A 24,848-nucleotide genomic window follows, 5' to 3' on the forward strand; every position below is an offset into this window, starting at 1 on the left:
TCTACGAAAAAAGCGGAGCCAAGCGCAACTGCTCATCATCAGGACAGATTAACCTTGTCAAGCGGGGGTGTACCAGGAAGCGAAGGAGAGAGAGAGAGAGAGAGAAAGAGAGAGAGAGAGAGAGAGAGAGAGAGAGAGAGAGAGAGAGAGAGAGAGAGAGAGAGAGAGAATGGCTGGCAGGCAGGCAAGCTGGCTCCACTGCTAACTCAACACCACTGAGGCCTTTCCTCACTCCTGAGGGAGTGCAAACACGCGTCTCCTTTTACAGCCTCTCTCCTGTGCCATTACACACGCATATCCTCCCAGAAAAACATGCGAGCATTACATCCGTCTCTCATTCTGCCCGTCTTTATTTTCACACTGCTCTCGTAACGTAATATTTTGTTCCGTTTTTGTTGCTCCGAGTAAATTTCCTAAAGTTGCAAGTCATGCATCAACAGCTCGCTCGAGAGGAAAAAAAAACGGTCTTGCTCAGTTTAATTTAGTTTCGTCTGTATATACGGATTTTAAATTACAATATATAGATTCTGGGGCTCATATTTCCGAATTTGTTGATTGTTCTGGGGACAATGCGTATTGCACAGCCAGCAATCCATCGACAAAACCAATTTCTTATTATTATTAATGCTGTAAACAGTTGTGATGCTTAATATTTTTGTAGCAAAGAATGCTTTTTTTTTCAGGATAGAAAGGTTTTTTTTAAACACCATTTATTTGAATTGATCAAAGGGACGTATATACACATTCAAATCTGTCCCCAATCTCTTGAACGTTATAGTGTGTACTATCCTAATATGCTATCATAAACAGACAAACTACCAGAAACCCTTTCATCTTTGATGACATTTCACACCGAACTGCAGAAATCTTACTGAAGTGACAGGACGACCCTCAGGTCAGAGTTGTAAAAGCTTTGGCGCTGCGACGTGACCTCTACAGTCCCTTGTCAAGCATTCGAAGCTTAGAAACGCACATAAGCACAGCTTCGCATAGCAACAAGACAAATCTTTATCGTTAGCAAAGCTGAGGTGATTTATTAAATCCAACAGCTGCATTGCCTTTGATGTCGGCCTCATCAGATGTGTCCAAAAATCGTAAAACAATAATTTTTTATTTGTTTGAGAAATAGCACGTTTCTCAATAGCTTTGAAAATAGCACCGGTAAAACATATGGCCAGCGTATTTTTTTTTTTTTTTAGACATATGTCGGACAGAGCACATTATGACACTATTGTAAACATGGACTTTGAGGCACAAGTATAACAAATTTGGTGGGAAATATGATTCATAATAAGCGGCTGGGTCCAAAACTCCTTGTACACTTGTAAAAATGGAAATTTGGGTTTTCTGAGTTAAAAAAAAAAAATCTCCCTTCACAGATCTCAGGAGATCCTTGGAGTAAAATTTAACTTTGCTGATCTCCTCTCCGTACTGAAAGCAGGAATACAGCCAAACAGTTTGCGGTTTTGTGTCAATGATCTAGAAAAGGCACGGTCGTCCTTGCCAGAAAAACAAGTGAAAGCCAAGCCACTGTGGTGCTTTTCTTGCCCACTTGAAAGGCAGTGGATGTGCTCTTCATTCCCACCCCGGTGTTCCCTGAAGGTCCAAAAAGGCATGAAGGTGTCAGGGTTTAGTTGAAAGAAGAAAACTACAGCTAAATAGCAACACATATAACATGCTTTACTATTACATTTGTTCTTAAGCCTATACGTTGTGTTATTCGTCAAGATGAAAGGTTTTGTTTTCAGCCTGTTTTTCATCGGACGTGCTGTTGAATGAGACTCAACGAAAGCCTCTTGCGAGAAGCGTGTTGAAAAACACAGGTGGAAGTTTTTTGAAGCATCTGACAGGCCGTTGACAACGTACAAGAGAGGTGTGGGACCGTGCCATGCTGGCCTCGGGCGGCACTTACCCTCAACCCATCAACTGTGGGTAAACGCCTCACGCTGTAATCAACACACACACACAGAGAGAGAGAGAGAGAGAGGGAGAGGGAGAGAGAGAGGGAGAGAAAGAGAGAGAGAGAGAGAGTCTTGTGTTAAAGGGATAGTTCACTCACAAATGTAAATGCTGTGCAAGTTTTTGGGTTAACTATCCCTTTAAAGAAAAAATGTCTTTGTGAAAATTAGTTATCTATGGAAGCTTGTTTCCACCACAAAAAAAAAAAGAAAAGAAAAGGTAATTGCAACTTTTTATCTCACAATTCTGACTTTTTTTTCAGAGAATTGCGTGATATAAAAGTCCGAATTGCGTGATATAAAGTTGCAATTGCGTGTCATAAAGTCAGAATTGTGTGATATAAAGTTGCAATTGCATGTCATAAAGTCAGAATTGTGTGATAGTTGCAATTGCGAGTTAAAGTCAGAATTGCGTGATAAAAAGTCAGAATTGCATGATATAAAGTCGCAATTGCCAATTAGTCATAATTGCATGTTATAAAGTCATAATTGTTTGATATAAACTCACATTTGTGTGTTAAAAAGTCAGAATTGTGAGATATAAAATCGCAATTGCGTATTTTAAAGTCGGAATTGCATGATATAAAAGTCGCAATTGCCAATTAAAGTTAGAATTGCGTGTTATAAAGTCAGAATTGCTTGATATAAACTCACATTTGCGTTTAAAAAGTCAGAATTGTGAGATATAAAAATCTCAATTTTGTGTTATAAAGTCAGAATTCCATGATTTAAAGTCGCAATTGCGAGTTAGTCAGAATTGCTTGATATAAAGTCAGAATTGAATGAAATAAAGTCACAATTGTGTTATGAAGTCAGAATTGCTTGATATAAACTCACATTTGCGTGTTAAAAAGTCAGAATTGTGAGATATAAAATCGCAATTGCGTATTTTAAAGAATTGCGTGATGTAAAAGTGGCAATTGCCAACTAAAGTCAGAATTGCGTGTTATAAAGTCAGAATTGCTTGATATGGACTCACATTTGCGTTAAAAAGTCAGAATTGTGAGATATAAAAATCGCAATTTTGTGTTATAAAGTCAGAATTCCGTGATATAAAGTCGCAATTGCGAGTTAGTCAGAATTGCTTGATATAAAGTCAGAATTGTTCGTTATGAAGTCAGAATTGCTTGATATAAACTCGCATTTAGGTGTTAAAAAGTCAGAATTGTGAGATATAAAAATCGCAATTGCGTGTTTTAATGTCAGAATTGTGTGATATAAAGTCGCAATTGCCTGTTATAAAGTCAGAATTTCGTGATATAAAGTCGCCATTGCAATTTAGTCAGCATTGCTTGATATAAAGTCAGAACTGCATGTTATAGAGTCACAATTACGATATGTTATGAAGTCAGAATTGTGAGATATAAACTTGCAATTGCGAGTTATAGTCAGAATTGCGAGATATAAACTCACAATTGTGTTATAAAGTCCGAATTTTTCTCGAGTTGTGAGATAAAAAGTCGCAATTATCTTTTAAATTGTTTTATTCCGTGGCGGAAACAAGCTTCCATAGTAAACACGATTTTTAAAAAATTATAATTTTACAATTTACATATGAAAAGGAAATACAAAACGTGACATGACATGATGAGTGACATGATGCGACAAAACTTGAACACGCCAGTTATAACCAATTGTTGTTATTTATACTGCAACAAAGGTAATCATCTAGATTTGTTGCATTGCATCACAGTGAGAACAGGGGAACGACGCAAAGCTATATCGCTAATATTCGTCGATTATAATCTGAAGAGTCTAGTTTTGCACCGTTGTGCTGCTCGTCGTGTAAAGATGTCTGCGAAACCAAAAGTCTTTTGCTTTTCAAAGAGAGTTTGAGGTGACATGAGCGATAGCGATTGTTAGCAATACAACAAATCTGAGCAGAGTTGAACTTTATGCAAATGAGCAGCACAAGATGCATCAACTACCAGTTAGTGGTTACACCTACTGGCAACCAACAGTATAGTATTGAAAGCTTGTTTCCGCCACAGAATAAAAAATAAAAAATGTAATTGCGACTTTTTTCTCAGAATTGTGTGATATAAACGATAAAGTCAGAATTGCGAGATATAGACTCGTAATTCTGAGGGGGAAAAAAAGTATTTTTTCCTCAGAATTGGACTTCATAACTCGCAATTGCGAGGTACTCACAGTTCTTAAAAAAAGTCATAAGTGCACATTTATATCTCGCAAATCTGACTTCATAACTTGCAATTGCAAGTTTCTATCATGCAATTCTGAGGAAAAAAATGATGTGCACCCCTGGTTATAGTTTAGATTTAGTTTTCCTTTTTTTTATTCAATGCAATGAGATCACTCCTTAATAATCAATGCATCTGTCTGCATTGCAATAGCAGGAGAGATCATTCCTTTACATTCAGTGCGACAAAACTGGATCGATGCAGCGACCTAGTTTAGTTGCAATGCTAGTTTGCAATATAGACTTGGTTTCATTCCTTACAATGCATCTGCACTGCAAATGATGAGTGTTATATGACCAAACTTGATTTGTTGATTTCATTCAGTTGCATCGTGCAACAGTGTGAAAGCCCAGCAATTCAGAGTGAATGGGAGGAAAAAAAACAAAAAAACAGGCAGGCTGTGAGTGCAGGTTGAGACCAAGCCCCTGACATTCCTATCTGTACCTGTGCATGCTGCGGAGTGACTGGAGGTGTGCCGGAGCTTAAGAGAGCCACTATTTACCCGCTGGGCCGGAAAGCCTCGAGGAGGAGGAGGAGGAGGAGGAGGAGAGGCCAGTGGGTGCATTACTCGGTTTAGACGTGGCCAGGAACAAAAAAAAAAAAGGCTCTGAAAATGCTGCCGACAGCAATTGTCAGCATAGGCCTCGCGCTTTCTGACAAACACACACTGAAGTTCACACATGCATTCATTCTCTCTTTTTAATGGATACATGTGACAGGATTTGCTTTGTATTGCTCCTGCTAGAAAGAAACAAAGACATCAATTTAAAAAAATTTAAGAAAGAAAGAAAGAAAGAAAGAAAGAAAGAAAGAAAGAAAGAAAGAAAGAGAAATTAACATTTTATTAAGGGGCAATATTTCCGTATAAACTCTGTATGTCTTGCTTTTATTTAAAATACATAATTGAAATGAAGTCTCAATCTGCATAATTATAGAGTTTGTTGCCTATAAAATCAACATCAACTTATTAGCAATAGGTAATATTTTGCATATATATATATCCATTAAAAATGATTCAATAAATCAAAATATATTTCTGACTCTGCCTTGGAGTATTGCAAATATACCAATGGCATATGAATATAGTAATTTTTCAGTACCATGGTGTGTGTGTGTGTGTGTGTGTGTGTGATTTTTTATTCTAAAAATCGAATAAAATGTTTCTTAAGCTTCTTACGTGATTTGAAGGACAATAAACTATTATTGTTTTACAGTATTAACAAAATCATTTTAGCAGAAGCTACGCCAAGCATGGTAAAACATTGTAAGGGTGCAGTTTGCAGTTTCATTTGTCTTAAAAATAAAGTAATGTGCAATCACAATTACGAGCAATGAAACCATTTACTCATAAATGTAAATGCTGCATTTCAGAAGGATATCGGACTGTGATTTTAACGGGCATTATCATTGCTGAAGTGTAATAACTGGTATAATAACTGGTACGGTTAACATGAAATGGCATTTGCAGCCCATGTTACTTCTGTAACATGACATTTTGGAGTGAAATGGAATATTCAATGTGGGGGGAAAAAAAGATGACTACTAGGCTTTTGGAGCCGGATGTGAAGCACAGCTTTGGCTACGAGTTAACCATGTTTTCCCCACCCACATGACCTAGATGACATCAGCTGAAAAGAAAGATCGTTTCAGAGGCAGAGCAAGTGCGTTTTGATGATTAAAAACAAAGCAAACAGGGTCCATTTTGGACGCATTTACATTACATGGTTCAAGTGACCCAATTCTGATTATTTTTCTCCCATGTGGCACAGATCGGATATAACCTATGAACGTGGAATTTTCAGATCGGTTTCAGGCCTAATTCATACGTGGAAATAAATCTGATAAGAATCGGACATGCATTATCATTAGGATATGCATTAGCGTCTGCCATGTGAGTCGTACGTCATTGAAAAAGCGGCAGTGGCGAATGACGTCAATTCAGGTGGACACCAACCACGATCACATGACTCAATGGTGCAATGGAGGACGAAGGCTCCACCCAATGGTTTGCTGACCTTTAAAGTTGGTGCAGAAAGCAAAAAGTTTTTATTATCATTTCATCCGATGCAAACTGTGCCGTTTTTACTTCCTTTTCAGCCTAAGCTTCTCCAGGTCAGTACGTCTACCTTGGGTTGGTTCACCAAGTGTAGTGTAAATGCAGATATTGGATATGGGTCACTTTTAAAAGAAGATGTAAGCTGGTCATCAAAAAAATCGGATATGGTCAAAAAATCCAAATTTGCAAGACCTTCAGTGTAAATGCGGGCTAAGATTTCATGTTGACTTTAAACAACAGGCCCAAATACATGTACCCGGGATTTTGAATTTTATTGGCATTATGCAAGACAAGAGAATAAACATAGCACACAATCATCTCTGCCAATCAGAGAATATCCCAAAATCATTATTCCAACAAAAATAGTTTGGTTGTTTTACATACATTTAATAAATGTAAGTAGAGTTTTTTTGTGTTTTTTTGTTTACTGGATTAGTCTTTTGTAACCGAGCTAACCATGCATTTCTTTTAATATCCGATATTGCTGAAGAGGCTTGTGATTAATAGAAACAAATGACAGGAGCATTCAGGCATTCAAGTAACTAAAGTCATCTAGGCAGGTCACAGCTTGAGCAAAGTCACAACTTAAAACAAACAATAACAATAAAAAAAGTGGAGAGGGAAAATGAAGGTGCAAAAGGCAAATATATATTTTAGGATAAGTACAAATTCCATTTCCAGTCTGAAACACATCAATGAAGTTACTTAATCATTTACTATAAAGTTAAGCGAGACAAAACTTAAGAAGAAGAGAAAAGGTGCAGTTGTACTTTACATTACCAGCTTGACCAATAAGCTATTACTAGCAAATCCTATCTAAACTTGGTATATATTAATACTGCAATGCAATTAAATTTGCCAAGGCCTTGGATGCAACAAAGTAAAGAGAATTAAACTAGCCTAGTTCCATCATCATCATCATCATCATCATCATCATCATCTAAGACTGCTAACCCATTTTGGTAGAAGACATTGCATACGATGTCTTGGCTGCATATTTCTAGGGATCTTTTGCAGTTTGTTCGACCCACACAAATCCAATACTCTGCATGCAATGTGTGGAAAAATTAACCAATAAACGACTCTTTTTTTTTTCTTTTTTTTTCGTCTTCTCGAAGTAATCTAGTAATAAACCAGAAGTTTATGGACTGAGGCCAACTGGGAAGTAATGATGTGAAACTGAATATTAAGAGTCGATTTGCACTCATTCAAAAGTTCAGAAAAAACCTTCCATTTTTACCGAGTTCAGTTCAGAGCGTTTGGCAGAGATACTCGCTTTATTTTTTTTTCTCTTCTTCCTCTTCCCCTCAGTGGGATCCAGTCCAGTTCATTTGACGGGTTGCAAATCATCAAGGAATTTCACATTAGGGAGGAATGTTTTGGTGAGGCGACCTTGAAAGAGACAGAGTGAATGAGAGTGAAGCTTGTTTTTTGGAGGTTTGCCATGATGGCCTTCATTGTGCAAACTGCATATAAGCAAGGTTATGAGAGCCATTATCAATGAAGCAAATTACATCCGGCTTGCATGTCCAAGTTAACAAAGGCATAATCAGTTCTTGTGTTGTTTTGGCACAAATTCAAGCCAGGAAATCGTGTTAATAAAAGGCACTTCCACAATAGGGTAAGAAGTGTATTTACACTTTTATGAAAAGATACAAATCATGTTATTTTGCTGTGAGACCTATAAGACAAATTAGATTAAATACTTTCTCTAGCATTTTAAACAAATGCATCCTCTGGTAAAATGATCACTTTCACATTCTCGACTTAAAACCATACATAACCTGTTGAATTTATATTCAATTAACTCATTTTAAATAATTAAAAAACATGTATCTGCATCCCACATTTGCATGCAACTCCTGAACAATTTTGCTCCCGTTGAACAAAATGAAACATTTCGTAAATCTGCAACATTTTGACAACATTTATGGTAAATAAATAATCATAATTTATCATAATAAATCTTATCAAATTTTACATAAATTGTAGTTTTGACTGTATACGTCAAGCGAGTTATTATCAAAATGATCAAACAAATAATTTTTGTTATACTTATGAGAAATATAAATTCAGCAATAATTACACTACTGGTGTAATTTTAGGCCTGTCACCTGTTGCACCAAACACATAATCGGTTCTTGTGTTGTGTCAAATGCAATCAAGCCAAGCCAATTTGTTAATGCATAAATCAGCCTCAGTAAAGGCACATTTCACAAAGACAGACTAAATGAGAAGGGAAATATATATTGTTTTTATTTTTATAAAGTTAGTCGAGACCAAGTACATATACATACATACACAGATGTATGTGAGATTTCTCAAACATAATTTTTTTTTTTTTTTTTGTCTATATCGTCCAGTTCTATTCACATGCAATGTCCCAGAATGTTTTAAATACAAATTCTGCCTGCCATTTCCATGCTTGGTTATTATGCATATTAGGCAATACCTAACCAAATGGGAAGTGTTCCTTCAAGGCAACATTCAACAAATAACATGACAGCCACAGTAATTAGGCTCACCACAAAAAAAAACAAATGCAGTCAGCATCAGTTTCAAGTGTCGAATTAAAGTCTTGAGTAACAGCAGCCAAATATTTAACCACATTAAAAAAAAAAAAATTCAGATACTACTTCAACAGTAGAAACACAGGATTGCACGATGGTTCATCCCTTTACACCACAACTAAACCAATCTTTAGATTGATATCAAATAGTAGAAAACTCTTGCATTGAAGTCTGCAAGTCATTTATAAGAGTTTGAGAAACTGTCTTTATTAGAAAGTAGTTATTTTTGCTTTAATTGATTATAATGAATATACAATTACACTGTCATCTCTTATCCAATTTTCTGTTATTTGTCCTTGTGAGAGAAAAAATTTAGGTTCCCATGAGGAAAATGGCTTAAAAATCAAACCAAGTAATGTTAAAACATTTTGAACATGTAAAACTGCAGAACGTTTTCTATGATGGGTAGGGTTAGTGTAAGGGGATAGAATATACAGTTTGTACAGTATAAAAATCATTAAATCTATGGAAAGTCCCCAGAAAACATGGAAACCCAACGTGTGCGTGTGTTCGTTTAATGACATCCTCACCTCTAGTACAAGAGGAAGAAGCGGGTTCGGAGTGAAGACACCATGCTTTCTGACATGTTGCGCACTTTCAGGTAGTTCACGAACCCTCTGAAGAACAGCAGGAGTCCTGGTGTGGATGCAAGACAGGTCATAGGTCAATAACTAGATGTTCGAAATAGCATGCCTATCTGGTCTTGGCCAACACCACTACTTACATATCCACATAAAGAATATAAGAGGGCACTGCAAGCATATTAACTCACACAATACAGGAATCCATTAAAGCCTAATCACAGCAGCAAGTTCATTAATGCAAAGATTATTGTTTGTTAATATTATTATTACTCCGACAAACAAAATGCATTGAAGTCATAATAAAAACAATGTATTTTGAGTTCCACTTTGAATTTAAAGTCATGTTGTCTTGTAATCAGTGAACCAGCAGATGGCGCTAGAGTACCATAGGAAACATGGCTGGCGAATGAATCTAAACAAAACTCCTCAGGACTTATACATCAGCGTTAAAATAGTTTAAGGTCTTACCAAGAACGAGGAAAATCCACCAGAGCCAGTACTGCCCATTGAAGTATCCAGTAAAGTAATCTGAAAACTGAAAAGAAGAATAATACTATTGAGTTTCACGCTGATTGAACTCATAATACGACATCTTTGATTCAGTCATTTTCACTTCAAGTTTCCCACCAAACTAATTTAGAAGAATAATTAAGAGACTCACTCTCACAATGAGGATCCATTTGATAAGAGAGAGTCCAAAGCCGCAGATGGCACCATATCGGCCAGCAATGGTGTTGGTCAAACAGAAAGACAAGCAAAACCCAATCCAGTTGAATAGAAAAGCCACTAGATACAGAAACAGAGAGAGAGTGTTGCATTAATAAAGAATGACATCAAATATATTTCTATATTTATATATATATATATATATATATATAATTATCCTAAAGTATCCTAAAGTACCTTGAAAAACCCTTTGTGCACAAACACAGTGATTATTCTGTTTTGATGTGCTGACAATTACAACTTGAAAACTGCTTACATCTATTGCAAAGATGCTGATGCATTGTTACACAGGCGGACTCCTCCATAATCTCCTGGGTCACGGACTACCTTACAGGCAGACCACAGTGTGTGAGACTGCAGAACTGTGTGTCTGAGCGGGTGGTGAGCAACATGGGAACGGTTCTGTCTCCGTTTCTAATCACCCTCTATACCTCAGACTTCAATTACAACCCGAAGTCATGCGACCTCCAGAGGTTTTCAGGAGATTTAGCTGTGGTTGGTTGCATTGAGGGGCGGGCAAGAGACGGGATATAGAGCTCTGGTCAACAATTTTTGTGAAGTGGTGTGGAGTGAACCATCTAACAAATAAATGTAACTAAAACTAAATAATTGATTTTAGAAGGAAAAAAGACCATCCCTCACCTATTTCTATATATTCACGGCAGAGACGTTGAGATAGTGGACTCCTATCAGTATCAGTGGATCAGAGGATCCACATACGACAGACTTGACTGGACAAAAAAAAGAAAAGATCTATAAAGAGGTCTCAATATGTGTAGTAAGCTGCGGTTACACTTTATTTTAAGGTGTCATTGTTACAGTGTAATTATATATTTAAGTACTGAGTAATATTAAGCAACTACATGTACTTACTATAGGGTTAGGTTAGGATTAGGATTTGGTTGAGGATGATAGTTGCATGTAATTATGCTGGAATGAGAAGTACATTCAGCAACCGATTGATCCAGCCACGGTGAAACAGGAGGTCATTTATGCCTGTGAGACTTTTACAACTCATCTATCCCGTGCCGAGGTCTCATTAACCATTCAATCTAGGAATTAGGTCACTACACCCATCATATAGCTGAATGCAGTTCATTTTCAGACATAAAATATTCATTATTGCTTTTATTGTTTGACCGGTTTTTATAAAAATTTTACTCTATTTTGTCCTTCTTAAGCTTCAAACAAGATGATGGCAATTTGTCTATTTATTATATGTGTGTAGTATGTTTTGTGTGCACTGTGGGTACTTTACTGTCTTCATGTATTGCTGCTAATGCACTTTAATTTCCCAACTGGGATCAATAAAGTACTACTACAACTACTACTACTACTACTACTAATGAAAGAGTGACTAATCATTCATTAAACATGACTGGACTGTGATCGACTGCACTGCTGATCATCATGCTTTACTGCGGTTGGAATAACGTGACGTGCAATACATCACAACACCACCAGGTGGCGCACAGAGAGCACTAATGGAGGAGGTCAACACGCAAACACGTCTGAAATCACTTAATCTCCTGAGAAAGGCATTGTTTTGAAGTTATTACTTTGCGAGCTCTAACAAAGTATGTTCTGTATAGTATGTAGTATTAATGTAATCTGGATGTACTATAATCCACCATGTTGTCACTGTCAAGTGACCTACCAGCATCAGTTACGTCACTTCACTGTCATTCACAAATCCTCTCCCGTGGCCTCATGGGATAGTAAAGTGTCCATCATATGCACACTTCAGAATCTCACCGGAAGTAGTAACTCATCCGAGTACTGTGAATTCGGCTTTTTATGTTACATACTGTATAGTAGGGAGGTATGTAATTTTGGATGCAGCCACTGTGTTCTCAATTATGCTTATCTAATATATAATATCTGCATATTTTTAACAACAAAAAAAGTATGTATTATAAAATGATAAATGCTTTAAACCTGTCATATGCTAAAAGGTTGACAAAACCTTACTAAATTGCATGTTTGATTCAGTCCAGTCCTCATGTTGCAAATAAATAGTTTTTTTCTGCACGAATGATTAATGCTATTCCAAACATGAACTTGTGTCGTGTGTGTGTGTGCCGTAAACAGTCTGCATGACTTGACTTACTAAAGAAGGCCAGCATAAAGATTCCATCATTTCCCACCCTCAGCTGATCAGCGTCACTGAAGTCATCCCGAACCGGAAAATCCTCATCCTTTTTTAAGTAGATGGATAAAGAGAAACATTGACGAGTGTTTTAGAAGCATATTAGAAGGCAAAACTGGTTCAGAAATCACCATGGATGTAATGTGACAACAATGTTTACATAACTGGACCAACCTTGACGAACAAAAAATTATATGTAGATGTTAGCCAATCACATCAGAGTACATTTACATGTAGAAGCAAATACAGTGTTTGAGTAAGGGTCAGGGAGAAGGTGGAAAATACTTATGAAGGACTAAATAACTTCTGTCTTAATGCATGAAAACCGTGATATATTGCAATTTTCTCCAAAAAGTCATTTTAATAAACAACACGGGCAACAACATGGTGACGTAACCCCTAATTCCGTAGCTTTTTCAAAGCTTGATTACTTTCCTTTCAGCAAACACTTTCATCCAAAAACGTTTCAAGTGCACTAGCAGCAGGGACAGGCCCTACAGTGCAACTTTAAGGTTACGCATTTTCTGGGAAATCCTTCTTTTTTTCTTTTTTTTTTACAGAAGTAGTTCACCAGAAAATAAAAGATCTGTCTTCTACTCAACTTCATGTTGTTCCAAACCCACATGACCACAAAAAAAAGAGGTTGTTGTTTTGTATAATGTCTCTGCTCTCAAGCACCATAAACATCATGAATGGTGCCACACTTATGGTGCCTTTAGACACGTTGCATCATTTGAGGCTAACATCAAAATTAGTGAGGCATCTAAAAAAAAAAAAACACATTCAGCAAATGACATTCGCCATCGCATTGCTTCAAAACACAGCACTAAAGACGTATCTGACTGCAGGACTACTTGGTGTTTTTATGATACTTTCATTGTATGAATCACTCTTGTGCAGCATTAACATTCTTCACAACGTTTCTGTTTGTGTTCCACGGGGTTTGGAATGAAATTAGGGTGAGCAAGTTGGCAAAATGTTCATTTTTGTGTGAACTACTCCTTTATGATCCAGCCTACGCCTCTGGTAGCGGCCAGCCCAGCTCCACATTGCGACCGCAGCTCAAAACTGTAGCGGTTGTGTAACAAGCAAAAAGTCTTGAATAATGCTCTAATTCATTCTTTGTTTCTCTAGTGATTTCATGGGTGCGCGCTTTCTCTCTCATGTCCTCATTTTGCAATTACAAAATAATAATAATGAATGTTCCTTGAGCACCAAGCCAGGATATTAGAATGATTTCTTAAGAATCATAACATTACAAATGTCTTTATACTGTCAATTTTGATCAATTCGATGCATCTTTGCCAAATAAAAGTATTACTTTCTTTCAAAAAAGATCTTCAAACTTCCAAACTTTTGAATGGTAGTGCATGTATGCATTTTAAATGGTTAGTGCTGCACAACTGTTTTATTATTTTATATAGTAAGTAGTAAATTAGCACTTCATTTAAACAAACGCTGTGTGGAGGTCACAGAAAAAAAGAAAAAAAAAGGAAGTTGGTTCTGAGAAAAGCATAATTTATTTGCAGTTGTCAGTTGGTTTAATGCAATGACATTCAGACATTCTTAAGAACTGCCCAAATAATACTTTTTGGGGCCACATTACATAACACTTCTTGATCTGAGCTCAGAGAAATCAGAGTATCTGAGGGATTCTCTATTTAGGTCATGGTTTATATGGCACACCGCATCCTCAAAAAGGTTCTCCTTATGTTCGTGCTAAAAGCAAATCAGACACCATTTTAAAATAAAAATCAAGAGATGCCCCATTTCATTTTGGTCATCATCAAATCAAACCAGCATTACTACAGCAATCATCCTTCCTTTGAGGGACTGTTTTGGACTTTACCAAAGACGCAGTGGAAAGTTGTGCGAGTTGTGTGTTTCTTTCTGCAGAACATGTGGGCGCGACGGATGAGATACTCACTCGTGGAATGACCTCCACCGCCGAGGCAGCCATGGCTGCTGCTTTAGCCTTCTCTGCCTCATCGTAAGTGGGCAGAGACGTGGCAATGCTGTATGGTGGAGGAACGGGAAATTCCCCTGGATATGTGCTCTCTGGAAAACAAGAAAAAAAAAACACAGGTCAGGTCATCCGTCACACATTTCTAGGTATGAGTATTCAGAGGGAGCAGTATTTCAAAGGAGCGCTGTCTTGATATTGCTTAGTCAAAAAAAATCACTATTACTATTGCTCATACTTAGAAACCCATAACACACAGAGATGCATAACGAGCTCTGCAGTGATCAGACTTAGAAGTTTCTCCTTGTGGATGATAAACAGGCAAAACAACTGAGACTTATGCTGAGAATTTCATCAGAATATCTTCAAAACCTGGAGGATCTTTATACTTAGGAAAATCAGTAGTCACCTAGCAACCATCAAGGAAACCTTAGCAACCGCACAGCGTGGTAAAGTTTAAAAATCTCCCACTGTGAGAGGTTATTTTAATGTTTTTGAAAGAAGTGTCTTAATCACACCAAGGCTGCATTTATTTGATCAAAAATACAGTAATGAAATATGGAAAGATGTTTTGTTTGAGAAAGGTCTTCAACATGTGTCAATACATACATCTGTTTTTCTAGGGTACTCTGACAACTATGGTCACAGGGGTCAATGAAGTCTATAGTTTAAGGGACCATCTCTTTGTTAAAGCCTTACTTTCCAGTTAGACTAGAGTGTAGCTCTCCTTGAGAGAAAGAACGCATTATCTTGATGTTTTGAGAAGACTCTCCAGTTTATAGTTAGAGCCTGGCCAAATCCAACCTTGAGGAAGCTGTGTGTCGATGTGTGTGTGTTAGTCTTCTTGCTTACAGGTTAAGGAACCACTGGCATTATTGGAGATTGACTGAGTTGTTGTTCGGGACAGGCTGGCGCCCAGCAACCCAAATCTGCGACCTGGAAGGTCACGACGTGCCTAACTTCAGGGTCCGAGTGTCAGCCGCATAAATGTTGGAGATATGCTTCAGTCTATCTGTGTATGTGTGGAAAATTACTATGTTTATCTATTTCTTAGCCAATGAGAATCATTTAACCTGAAGCAAGGACGTAGCTTAGACCTTGGTGAAGTGTATCACTGCTGTGATCTTTGTAACTGTAAACGGGGCGGCCAACGAACTCCTGTGTGAGTCTTGAAGCTGACTTCTGCTGATCAAACTGCAAACTAGCTTCAGTAAAAAATTTCTTCAATTTATTATAATTCTGACTCCGGGTCTTCTTTCAAACATCTGGTCCTTGGGTCCTAAACTGTTACCCCCTAACAATAGAAAGTTCAAGAGAACAGCATTTGTTTAAAATAGAAATCTTTTGAAACATTATAAATGTCTTTGCTTGATCCATTTAACGCATCCAAAAAAGTATTATTATATCTTACTGCCCCCAAATTTTTTTAACAGTAGTGTGCGTTAAAATGTGTCTAAACTGTAACCAACAACAATGACACTGTGATTGGTCTTTCTATTTCAATGTTTACACTGCAAAGGTGCCCAGAATCCACATTGTGTTTAGGTTTCATTCGCAGTGTCATAACAATGGCAATTGATGTATCATTTCATTAATGCATATTGAAAACGTTTCTATTCTACTGTCGTCATGCGTACGCTATAAATCTTGTCTAGAATTGCTAATCAAGTGGATTCCTGCTTCCCTTCCTCACTCTGGAAATGATAATGTGTCTGTACCTGGTGCAGCGGTTGCTCCGAGCGCCACACTAGTATACGGAGGGGGCGGAGCATCCGTATCCACCGCGAGGTTGCTGATGCCTAACTCAGCGGCAGCGGCCTGGGACGATGTGGACGGCTCGCCCCCGGCAGCCCCTTCAGAGGAGTCGTCCTCATTGTGCAACTGGGGAAGGACAGAAACAAATGTTCAGACTGAAGAAACGTCACTTAAGTGTTAAGTTCAAAATGTATTGATTGGAATTGGTTGGATGGTTGTGGTTTGCTATTGGTCGAGCTCATGTGACTGACAGGTTGTCCCGCCCTCACACCATGAAATCAAAATTGACAATTCGAATTGTTTAATGGAACTTTAATGCAGTGTTTATTTTAAATTATTTATCAGTGTACATCATTATTACAAAATTCCTTTGGCCAGAAGAAACGTGTATAAAAAATATTTTGTCCCGATGGCAGTGATTATCTTCTTAAATAGTACAATTTTCTAAAGTGATACAACAGATTGGCTGGCATTATAGCGTGTTTTTTTATTTATTTTAATGATTGGAACAGTGTTTAATTGTATAATTATGTTAATTCTGTGTTTGTGTTGTTAATGTTAACTCAATAAAAAAAATGTATTCATCTGCCTTTCTTTGGAAAAAATGACCAGTTTACTAGCGTGAGGGCGGGACAACCTGTCACTCACATGAGTTCGACCAATAGCAAACCACAACCATCCAACCATCCAATCAATCCCCACCATACATTTTTCTCGTTCGAGAAGCCGTTTCACTCAGATATAAGTCACAATAGAGAAGAAAAGACTATCGCAACTTCTGTTTCATACCGACTTTAAGACAGATCTGACAAGGTCTTGTTAGGTGCGTTAGGTGAATTGACACCATGATGTACTCAACCAAGGGAGTATATCATCTAACACTGCAAGGAACACGTCAACAACTTGGACTCTAGGGACGCATAACCTTCCTGCCCTCGCCCCACAATCAACAAAACGATCTGTAAAGCTAAACTCCAAGAAAAAGGTGTTGAAACCAATTAAACATTTAGTGTCCAAAAGGAGCCTTACTTCTTAATATGCATGAAGTAACCTGAAAATGTCTTCCAGGCATTGAGGACTAATGGTAATTCGACAGTTCAAGATTGCAGGGGACGTATTTGGCACATCAGAGTGCAGTAGGATGCACAGTTGCCTGCCAACAAAGTTAGCAAACAGCGAGATTCACACAGTAACAGGAGAGCGACGGTAATGCAAACCACGAGACTGAGGCACAAGGTTGTTCCTTCAACTGCACCTGTTTGAAGCGTCGTTGAGAAGTAACCGTCCAAACAGACACGAGGGCATTCGACCTGGTGAAATTAGTCTGTTTCGCATACGTGGCAGTTATTCAGTGACTTACATTGACAATCCTCTTAGTAGGGTTGTCACAATAGGGTAACTCCCTCTCAACTCAACCGGAGGCACCGGCTCAAATGTTTAATTTTGATACGATTTTTTTCTGAAGAAAGCCAAAATATAAAATGCCATGGGTAAATATTTACGGAGTAATCCACTATTTTGTAGAAGGGGGGTTTTACATAAAACGTAAAACCAAATTACAGAGTGAAAATGACTTTAGAAAGATGGCAGCATCATTATTTTATTTTTACTCAGAGATTGATAGGTCTCTTTAGTAAATGATGTTCTCTTTAGCAATCCTTGTTGCATAATATACCAATGGTGACAGTTTCCCCCCCTCCTCCCCCGTGTTTTTAACAATCTTTTCTTTAGGTACCTTGTTTTTAAGGCCCTATATGGTTCAATCCCAGAAATATTAGGATCTCAATGTTGCTAAACTGTTAAATTGTACACATTTTCAGGGAGCCGCTATCCATATGCAGGGTATTGAAATCGCTTTTGAATGCACGATTGTTTTAGATTTTAAAATGTGCGATTACGCGTATTCTGAGTATAGGGAGAGGCGGTACTGACCACACATTTTACAAGATAAGATATTTTGTCAATGACGCTCAGGCTCTGTTGCGCACCAAGTTCACATGAAAATGATTACACCATGAAGCCACATCAAGGACAGAGCGGACCAATGGGGAATCAGGCTTCCTCACTCTACAATGAGGACAACCAAAAGACAAACTGAACTGCCATTACATAAACACAACAACTGGCCAGGGACAAAGAAAGCATCTCAAGTGGTTTACAATGGGCTGTAAAGAACTATCAGACTGGAGATAAATAGTAGGCTACACATCTTATCTGTGTTATGACTAAGACTGCACAGAATCAGTGAATTCTCTATGTGAATTCACAATTCGCGAAAACTCTAGGTTTGGTGTCGTTTGAGTTCCTCAGCTGAAATATCTGGACCACCTGATTAAATATGTCACTTTTCTTTACATGGAATAAAGAAGCAAGTAACATACAAAAAACCTAACGGGCATATCCTTGTGCAATAAATGGCAATAATTTAAAGATGTTTTTTTTTTTAGTGTGTAATGTTGCTGTTTGAGCGTGAAAAAAGTCTGCAAAGTTGCAAACACAAAGTCCCTCTAAAGGGAGTTATTCTCTATATCAGTGTCACTGTTTCTGAACTCCTGAAACGCCTCCATTCTAGTCTTGAGTTTTCTTCAAGGAACACGTCACGATATTCCTCATTTAAATAAATCCAACCCAAGGCATATGCAAAAAAAGGGGTGATGCCTGGTTGAGTTGTTTTAGCAGTGTGTAGAAACGTGTGGTTATGACAAGGGGACGAACATTTAGCGGTAAACCAGTCATAACACACTGACCCAGCCGACCAATCAGAGCGCATTGCACGTGTCGGAAAGAAGGGCTTCATAAAGACAGGAACTAAAGAGTGTTACTGACAGACTGGGAAGAGAGGTGCAGCAAAAATGCAAAAAAAACCAACATAAAAACTGGCTTTTTGCATTACTGTTGAACAAAGATTAGCCTAAGCCAAATTAAAAATTGCACAGTTGCATAATTGCAATTCTGCAGTGTGCTGAGTCTGACTAATGACGAGATCAAAGATAAAGTGGGAGAAAGTGATATCATGGTACAAGTATAATAAAATGGATAAGAATTAAGAAGAATTAATGCAGCAAAGGCTGAGCTATGAAACATTGCAGGAAGCGACTTCTGAGAATGGTTCATGTGGTACAACCACAACCACCTAAAATGTACCTTAAAATGGAAAGACCGGCAACGCCTATTTCTTGACACATCTAAGAAGTGATATATTATAACATTTGGTTGCTATAGCAACATTCTACCATGCAGCAAGATCAAAAAAAAAAAAACTTTGTGTGCTTTTTTCCCTTTCCTAGAAATGATGAAAAGACTTTGAAAACATACAGAGGCCTGCTGGATGAATTACTCAAGACTCCAGGAATTGAGTTTCATTTGCTGTGGTGTGCTCTTCTCTGAAAATGAAAATATATCAGAAAGCTCTCCTTGTTATAAACCAAGACTTTGAGAACAGAAAATAACAGGGTTTTTGATGAAGCATAAAATAACATTAAGTGAAGACTACAATATTTTAGCCTTAGTCCCTGTTAAATAAGCGTATACCAACAACCAGATTTTTACTCTCAATTATCAAATCCAAAGTCTACAATCTGTGTGGTCTGTACACAACAACTCTGTACATGTTTAACTAGAAGATGTCCTTGTTTTTTTGTGATACACAAAGTACTATAATCCCAAAAAACATGTTATTATTACCAAGGTGATTTTTTTGTAAGGTGCATATCTCCATAATGTTTGTATTGTAGGTTTATAAAAGATATTATTTTCTGGGACACTTCACATAACCCTTTCCAGCTGAGCAGTGAGTCACCAGATTTCCATAATAAACAATAGGCTCTGGATCCAGATTACAGGGTCAGTTCTCTATTGTTCAGGGTGGAAAACACACACAAACTTGCGATTATAATGCACTTGGTGCTCTTTATGATAGAGTGGAAGGTTGTAATTCTTTGAAAACCAAGTGAACTGTCAACCAAAAGGACATTACATTTGCACCCAATGCCTCAAAATGTATTTCGACGTCCCAAACACAACCATGACCCCTCAAAATGCATTGGAATGCACCAAAATGCGTTTAGATATCCCAAATACACCTATGATGTGTCAAAATGCCTTTGAACACACCCAAGCACACCTATGACAACACATTAACATGATTAAAATGCTTTAAAACTTTGTTGAACACCCCAAACACACCTATGATGCGTTCAAAGTTCAAACATGCCACTAAGTGCATTAGAATAATCTAACGGCTCAAAGTGCATATAAAACATTCTGAGTCATTGAAATTTTCCAAGTGGGCCTGTGACGCCTCAATCTGTAAGAACAATTTAAATGTGCCTACGATGCCTCAGCATGAATTTGAGGGCCCCAAAACAAAACCTAATTACCAATATAGGCTAAAAAGTGCTTATGTGGCTTTAAATCGCAAGTTAACCTGTGACAACTCAAATTGTATGATTGAATAGATTAGGTTCAAACACTCTTAACCATTAACAACAGCATTACTGGACCAACCAGTGGATTAATTTCATTGCACAGCATCTCAAATGTTGGTTTAGTTATTCTGAGTGAGATGAATGAGCCAAAGTCATCAAAATGGTTGGGTTATATTGCGGTCCATCATTTATGATGTATGAAAAAAGAGTGGCTTCCCCAATTGCAGCAATGCCCATTTTCATTACAAATATTTTGCGCCAAATTCCCTGAAAGTGACTATTTTTTCTCTTGAATTATTTTAACACATTTTAACGTTCCAAATGCACTTATGTCACCTTAAAACTTCCAAGTGCAACTGTGACAACTCAAACTGCATTGGAACACATTGGAATTGGAATTGCATTGGAATGCACAGCATGAAAACTAATGTCAAAATGCACCCAACTTCCCATACATGTCTGTGGCGTTTCAAAATGCGTTTGAACGCCCCAAAAGCTTAAAAGGTTTAGAGTGCACCCGTGACAACTCACATTGAGTTGGAACGCAGCCGTGATGCTTCAGAATTGAATGTCAAATGCGCTCAACATGTCTGTGAGCTTCAAAATGCATTTGAATGAATGCCCAAAAATCATCTATAATGGCTCAGTGTGTACTTGAACATTCCCCAACTCACCTATGATGCCATAGAATTATTTTTAACCTTTTTAGAGGGACAAATCAAGTTGTCTCAGTATGTTCTGAAATGTCTTAAAGTGGGCCTGTGACGCCTCAAAATGTGTACAATTTAAACGTGCAAATGATGACTCAGCATGCATTTGAGGGCCCCAAAACATGCCTATAATGACAAAAATTTGCCTGTGGCTTTAAATGTTGCAAGTTCAACACAATCAACACATCCAAATGTCAACCCATTTGTGAGCTCAACCTCGCAACCTGCAACCCAGTTGCGCTGTTGACATCTGCGCAGGTAGTAGATGCGGGAAGCTGAACAAGCATCACTGGTAGAAATGGGAGAAGAAGACTCCAGCATCCATTTTTTTTCTGTCATCCTTTGGCTGGCGTTACATTATATGATGCGCTTTTATTCATACAAATGATTTAAAACCCTTCAAGCCAAGACACATTGATCGAGTTCTCTTTTGGCTTGAAGTTGAACGAACACTAACACACACAAATGCCAAAATGTCCGTTTTGTCGAGGATCCTCATAAGAGCAGACTGAGCTGTCTTAAATTAGTTAAATAAAGTCTTAAATAAAAGCAAAGAGTTGTGAGAGAATGAGATGCATGTGAGACCACGTCTATGTCAGCAGCGGCTGGTTTTAAAGGGACAGCAGCCAATTATTAAAAAAAATATATTTAAAATATACTGTCTTTATGTTGTTTCTACATTAATTTGGAGATTAACTGTGAAATTATTACATTATAAACTATATTAAAAACGTACGTTTTATTAATGGCGATTAATCGTGATTAATCAGAAAAAAAAGTGTGATTAATCTAGTTCATTTTTGCAATCGATAAAAAATAAATAAAAAAAAACATGACCAGGCCTGTCTTATTCGTGTTTATTTTTTATTGAATATTATGTATTTATTTATGTTAATATTAATATCTGCACCATTAACATAAATAAATGCATAATATTAAATAAAAAAATACACATGAATTAGACTTAGGCCTATTCATGTTTCTTTTTTCTTTGTTTTTATCGATTGCAAAAATTAACTAGATTAATCACACATTTTTTTCTGATTAATCGCGATTAATCACCACTAAAATAAACTTAGCCTTCCTCTGTCATCCAGCACCCCCCAACCCCCCTCCCTCTTCACAAGTCTCCAGTATTTTGGTACCCAAATGTTGACAGGTATGATGATGTCCGAACATTCTTAAACATAAACAACAGCATAACGGAACAAACCAGTGGACTCATTTCAAAATGCCTTTTGAAATGATTTTTCATTTTTATTTCCATGGTTGAATTACAAATTGCAAAGTGAAACAATGGTATCGCCTATTTTGTGGTTTTGCTACTGGTAACTACGGTTACTATAGCCACTGTATCATATATCCAGCTGTGTTAGGAGCCGCTCAAACAGGACGCGTTCTTGAGCCTGCGTTAATTTCGTGCGAGATTATTAAAGTAACGTTAGTTCAACTTAAAAACGCGTCCTGTCCTCTGTGAACTGCCGAGCACTTTGTCGCGGTGAAGATGCATGTGATGATGCGGAAGTCACGTAGGCTACGATTAAAGGTACACGGATAAAATGACAGTAATCATCAGCAGCTCGGACAAGTCCATCTATTGTATAACATGGCATATTTGATCGACTTATATAACGATGCGTGATTTAGACTTACCACTTGGTAGCGGCTCGCCGCCTGGTCCATTTTCATATACGACCAGCCCAGCCAGCGGCGAATAAAACCAGTAAATCCTTGATTAATTCAAATTAAAGGCAGTTCCCGATCTTTCTTGAGATCATATGCCACGGATCAGTCATACACGGAGACCGTAGTTTTTTCTCCCCATTTACTCGATAGACATGATTTAACGCGAATGGTCATGAGATGCAGTCGAGTCCTACAGTGAAGAAACAAAGCGAGTGGGAGGAGATGCCCATGACGCAACCGTGACGCCGCACTGTGAACGTCAAACTGTTTTTATTGATTGATATACAGAGATATTTGCAAAATAATTACAAGTGCTATAGCCTATTTTCTCACCAGTTAATGAAGGGAGTTAATGAAAATGAACTTTGGAACTCTGTTGTAGGGTATATAGGCTAGATGTTTATGTAATTCGAGCTCTGTGTGTTTTTGGAAAAACTGGCAGATGTTTACACCTTTTTTCTCTTTAATATCTGTCCTTGTAATGTGCATGTCCTTCAAGGTGACCTGCCTAAAAAGTTATGTAAACACTGTCGTATATTAATTTCATAATGTTGACGACACCGTTGCATTGACCAATCTCGGTGTATTTATTTCTTATCTGTGAAATTATATTTGAAAGGTCAAAGAGCAGTGCAGTGATCCTGTGGTGTCAACAACTATACCAGATTGCAGTTCTGAAATCAAGCATGCATATCTCCATCTACTGGACAGATATGATTGTGTAGCCTACTGTAAGTTAAATATTACAGGTCAATAAGTAGGCCTATATATATATATGCAATATAATATTTTTTTTATTTTTTATTTAAAGTTCAAACAAAATCTTTCCAAAAATCTTTTGAAAGTCGGAGATACATCAGCTGTCATACAAAAATGTTTGGGGTTTATTTGGGAAAAGCTGAACAAAACGTAAAGACACAATAAACAAAAATAATAATAATAGTAAATCTCTTTAAGTTCTTTAAATTGGTTTGAGTTTGAAGTACGGTTATTGACTTTGGTCTCAAATCATCTGAAATCTCAAATCTGTGTTTTATATAAAAAAGCAAGGTCTAATGAACAACAGAACATAATAATATAACGCAATTACAATATTACAAGAGCCATAGATGAATGTAGCCTAATTTATCTAAATATTTTTCAAAAGCAGCCAAATTATATATAGACTTCTGTGACATATTTCGATGTGTAACCAAAACATTAAATCCACACCCAATACCATTTTAAAAAACCCAGGATGTATCCTAATCAAATCAAAAGAGAAAATTCAGATAACCCATTCATAAGATAAATTATAGACATATTAGTGCTCTTATTGCAAGTCGTCTGAGAAAAACTGCAGCTTCCTAATGTGGGACAGAACGTGTCCCCAATGTGGGACACTGAAAAATCTATGATAAAACACCAAAAAATCACATTGATACATGTAGAATAGTAAAATCTTTTATTTTAGATTCACTGGAGAGTAGATTTAGGGACATTCCATGCCCTGGCCAACAGTCAGCTGAGGGACCCCACCATCCTCAACAATCTGCCTATACTCCTCTGGCTCCTCTCATCCTGTCATGCCTCCACTGATTAAGTTTCTTTCTCTTATCCTTTACCTGTTTCTGCCTCTCTTTCTGCATATGACAATCTGTCCCTGTCTTTCTCACCTTTACCATTGTGATCTAAAATGCATTTCATTGAATTAATCAGATGCATAAAATAAAGTGGAATTGCTTTATTGGTTTTCTACGGCATTTTTAAATTCAGAGCTATTTTTAATTTTAAGTCAACTATACCTTTTACACATACATGACACATACATGACACACACACACACAGAGAGAGAGAGAGAAAGAGAGATAGAGAGAGACACACACACGTATGTAGGCATGCACACGCACAAAAGAGCCTTCAAACCGCCCTCCAAGAATAAAAAATTCACATGACTGTAAAAATCTGCATTAACAGTATTGTAATATTGCATTACAAGACTAAAACCATGTAAATAACCATGTTTGTCCCACAAACCATGCCCCACCACACATTTTTGACTCAATGAAGTACTGTCCCACATT

General features: G+C 37.4%; 1 protein-coding gene across 1 annotated transcript; it reads right to left on the minus strand.

The window, feature by feature from the left end:
• Window positions 1-6,462: 6,462 nt before the first annotated feature.
• ndfip2 (Nedd4 family interacting protein 2) lies at window positions 6,463-23,032 on the minus strand. The gene is made up of 8 exons (XM_084403123.1): window positions 22,753-23,032; window positions 15,926-16,088; window positions 14,172-14,302; window positions 12,206-12,293; window positions 10,031-10,155; window positions 9,838-9,904; window positions 9,316-9,421; window positions 6,463-7,607 (listed from the first exon to the last, which is right to left on the minus strand). Exons 1-7 carry the CDS (start codon window positions 22,786-22,788, stop codon window positions 9,318-9,320), a joined length of 714 nt encoding a protein of 237 aa, XP_084259249.1. The 5' UTR covers window positions 22,789-23,032; the 3' UTR covers window positions 6,463-7,607; window positions 9,316-9,317.
• Window positions 23,033-24,848: the final 1,816 nt, after the last annotated feature.

The sequence above is a fragment of the Rutilus rutilus genome (genome assembly GCF_951802725.1).
Source record: "Rutilus rutilus genome assembly, chromosome: 2".
Classification (NCBI taxonomy): Eukaryota; Metazoa; Chordata; class Actinopteri; order Cypriniformes; family Leuciscidae; genus Rutilus; species Rutilus rutilus.

Bases quoted from the DNA above. Each gene is read 5' to 3' on its own strand.
- ndfip2 (XM_084403123.1), bottom strand. From the start codon at position 22,788: ATGAAAATGGACCAGGCGGCGAGCCGCTACCAAGTG. The intron at 16,089-22,752 runs GTAAGTCTAAAT...GTCCTTCCCCAG, and splicing joins CGGCGAGCCGCTACCAAGTG to TTGCACAATGAGGACGACTC. The intron at 14,303-15,925 runs GTACAGACACAT...CTTGTTTTCCAG, and splicing joins CGGAGCAACCGCTGCACCAG to AGAGCACATATCCAGGGGAA.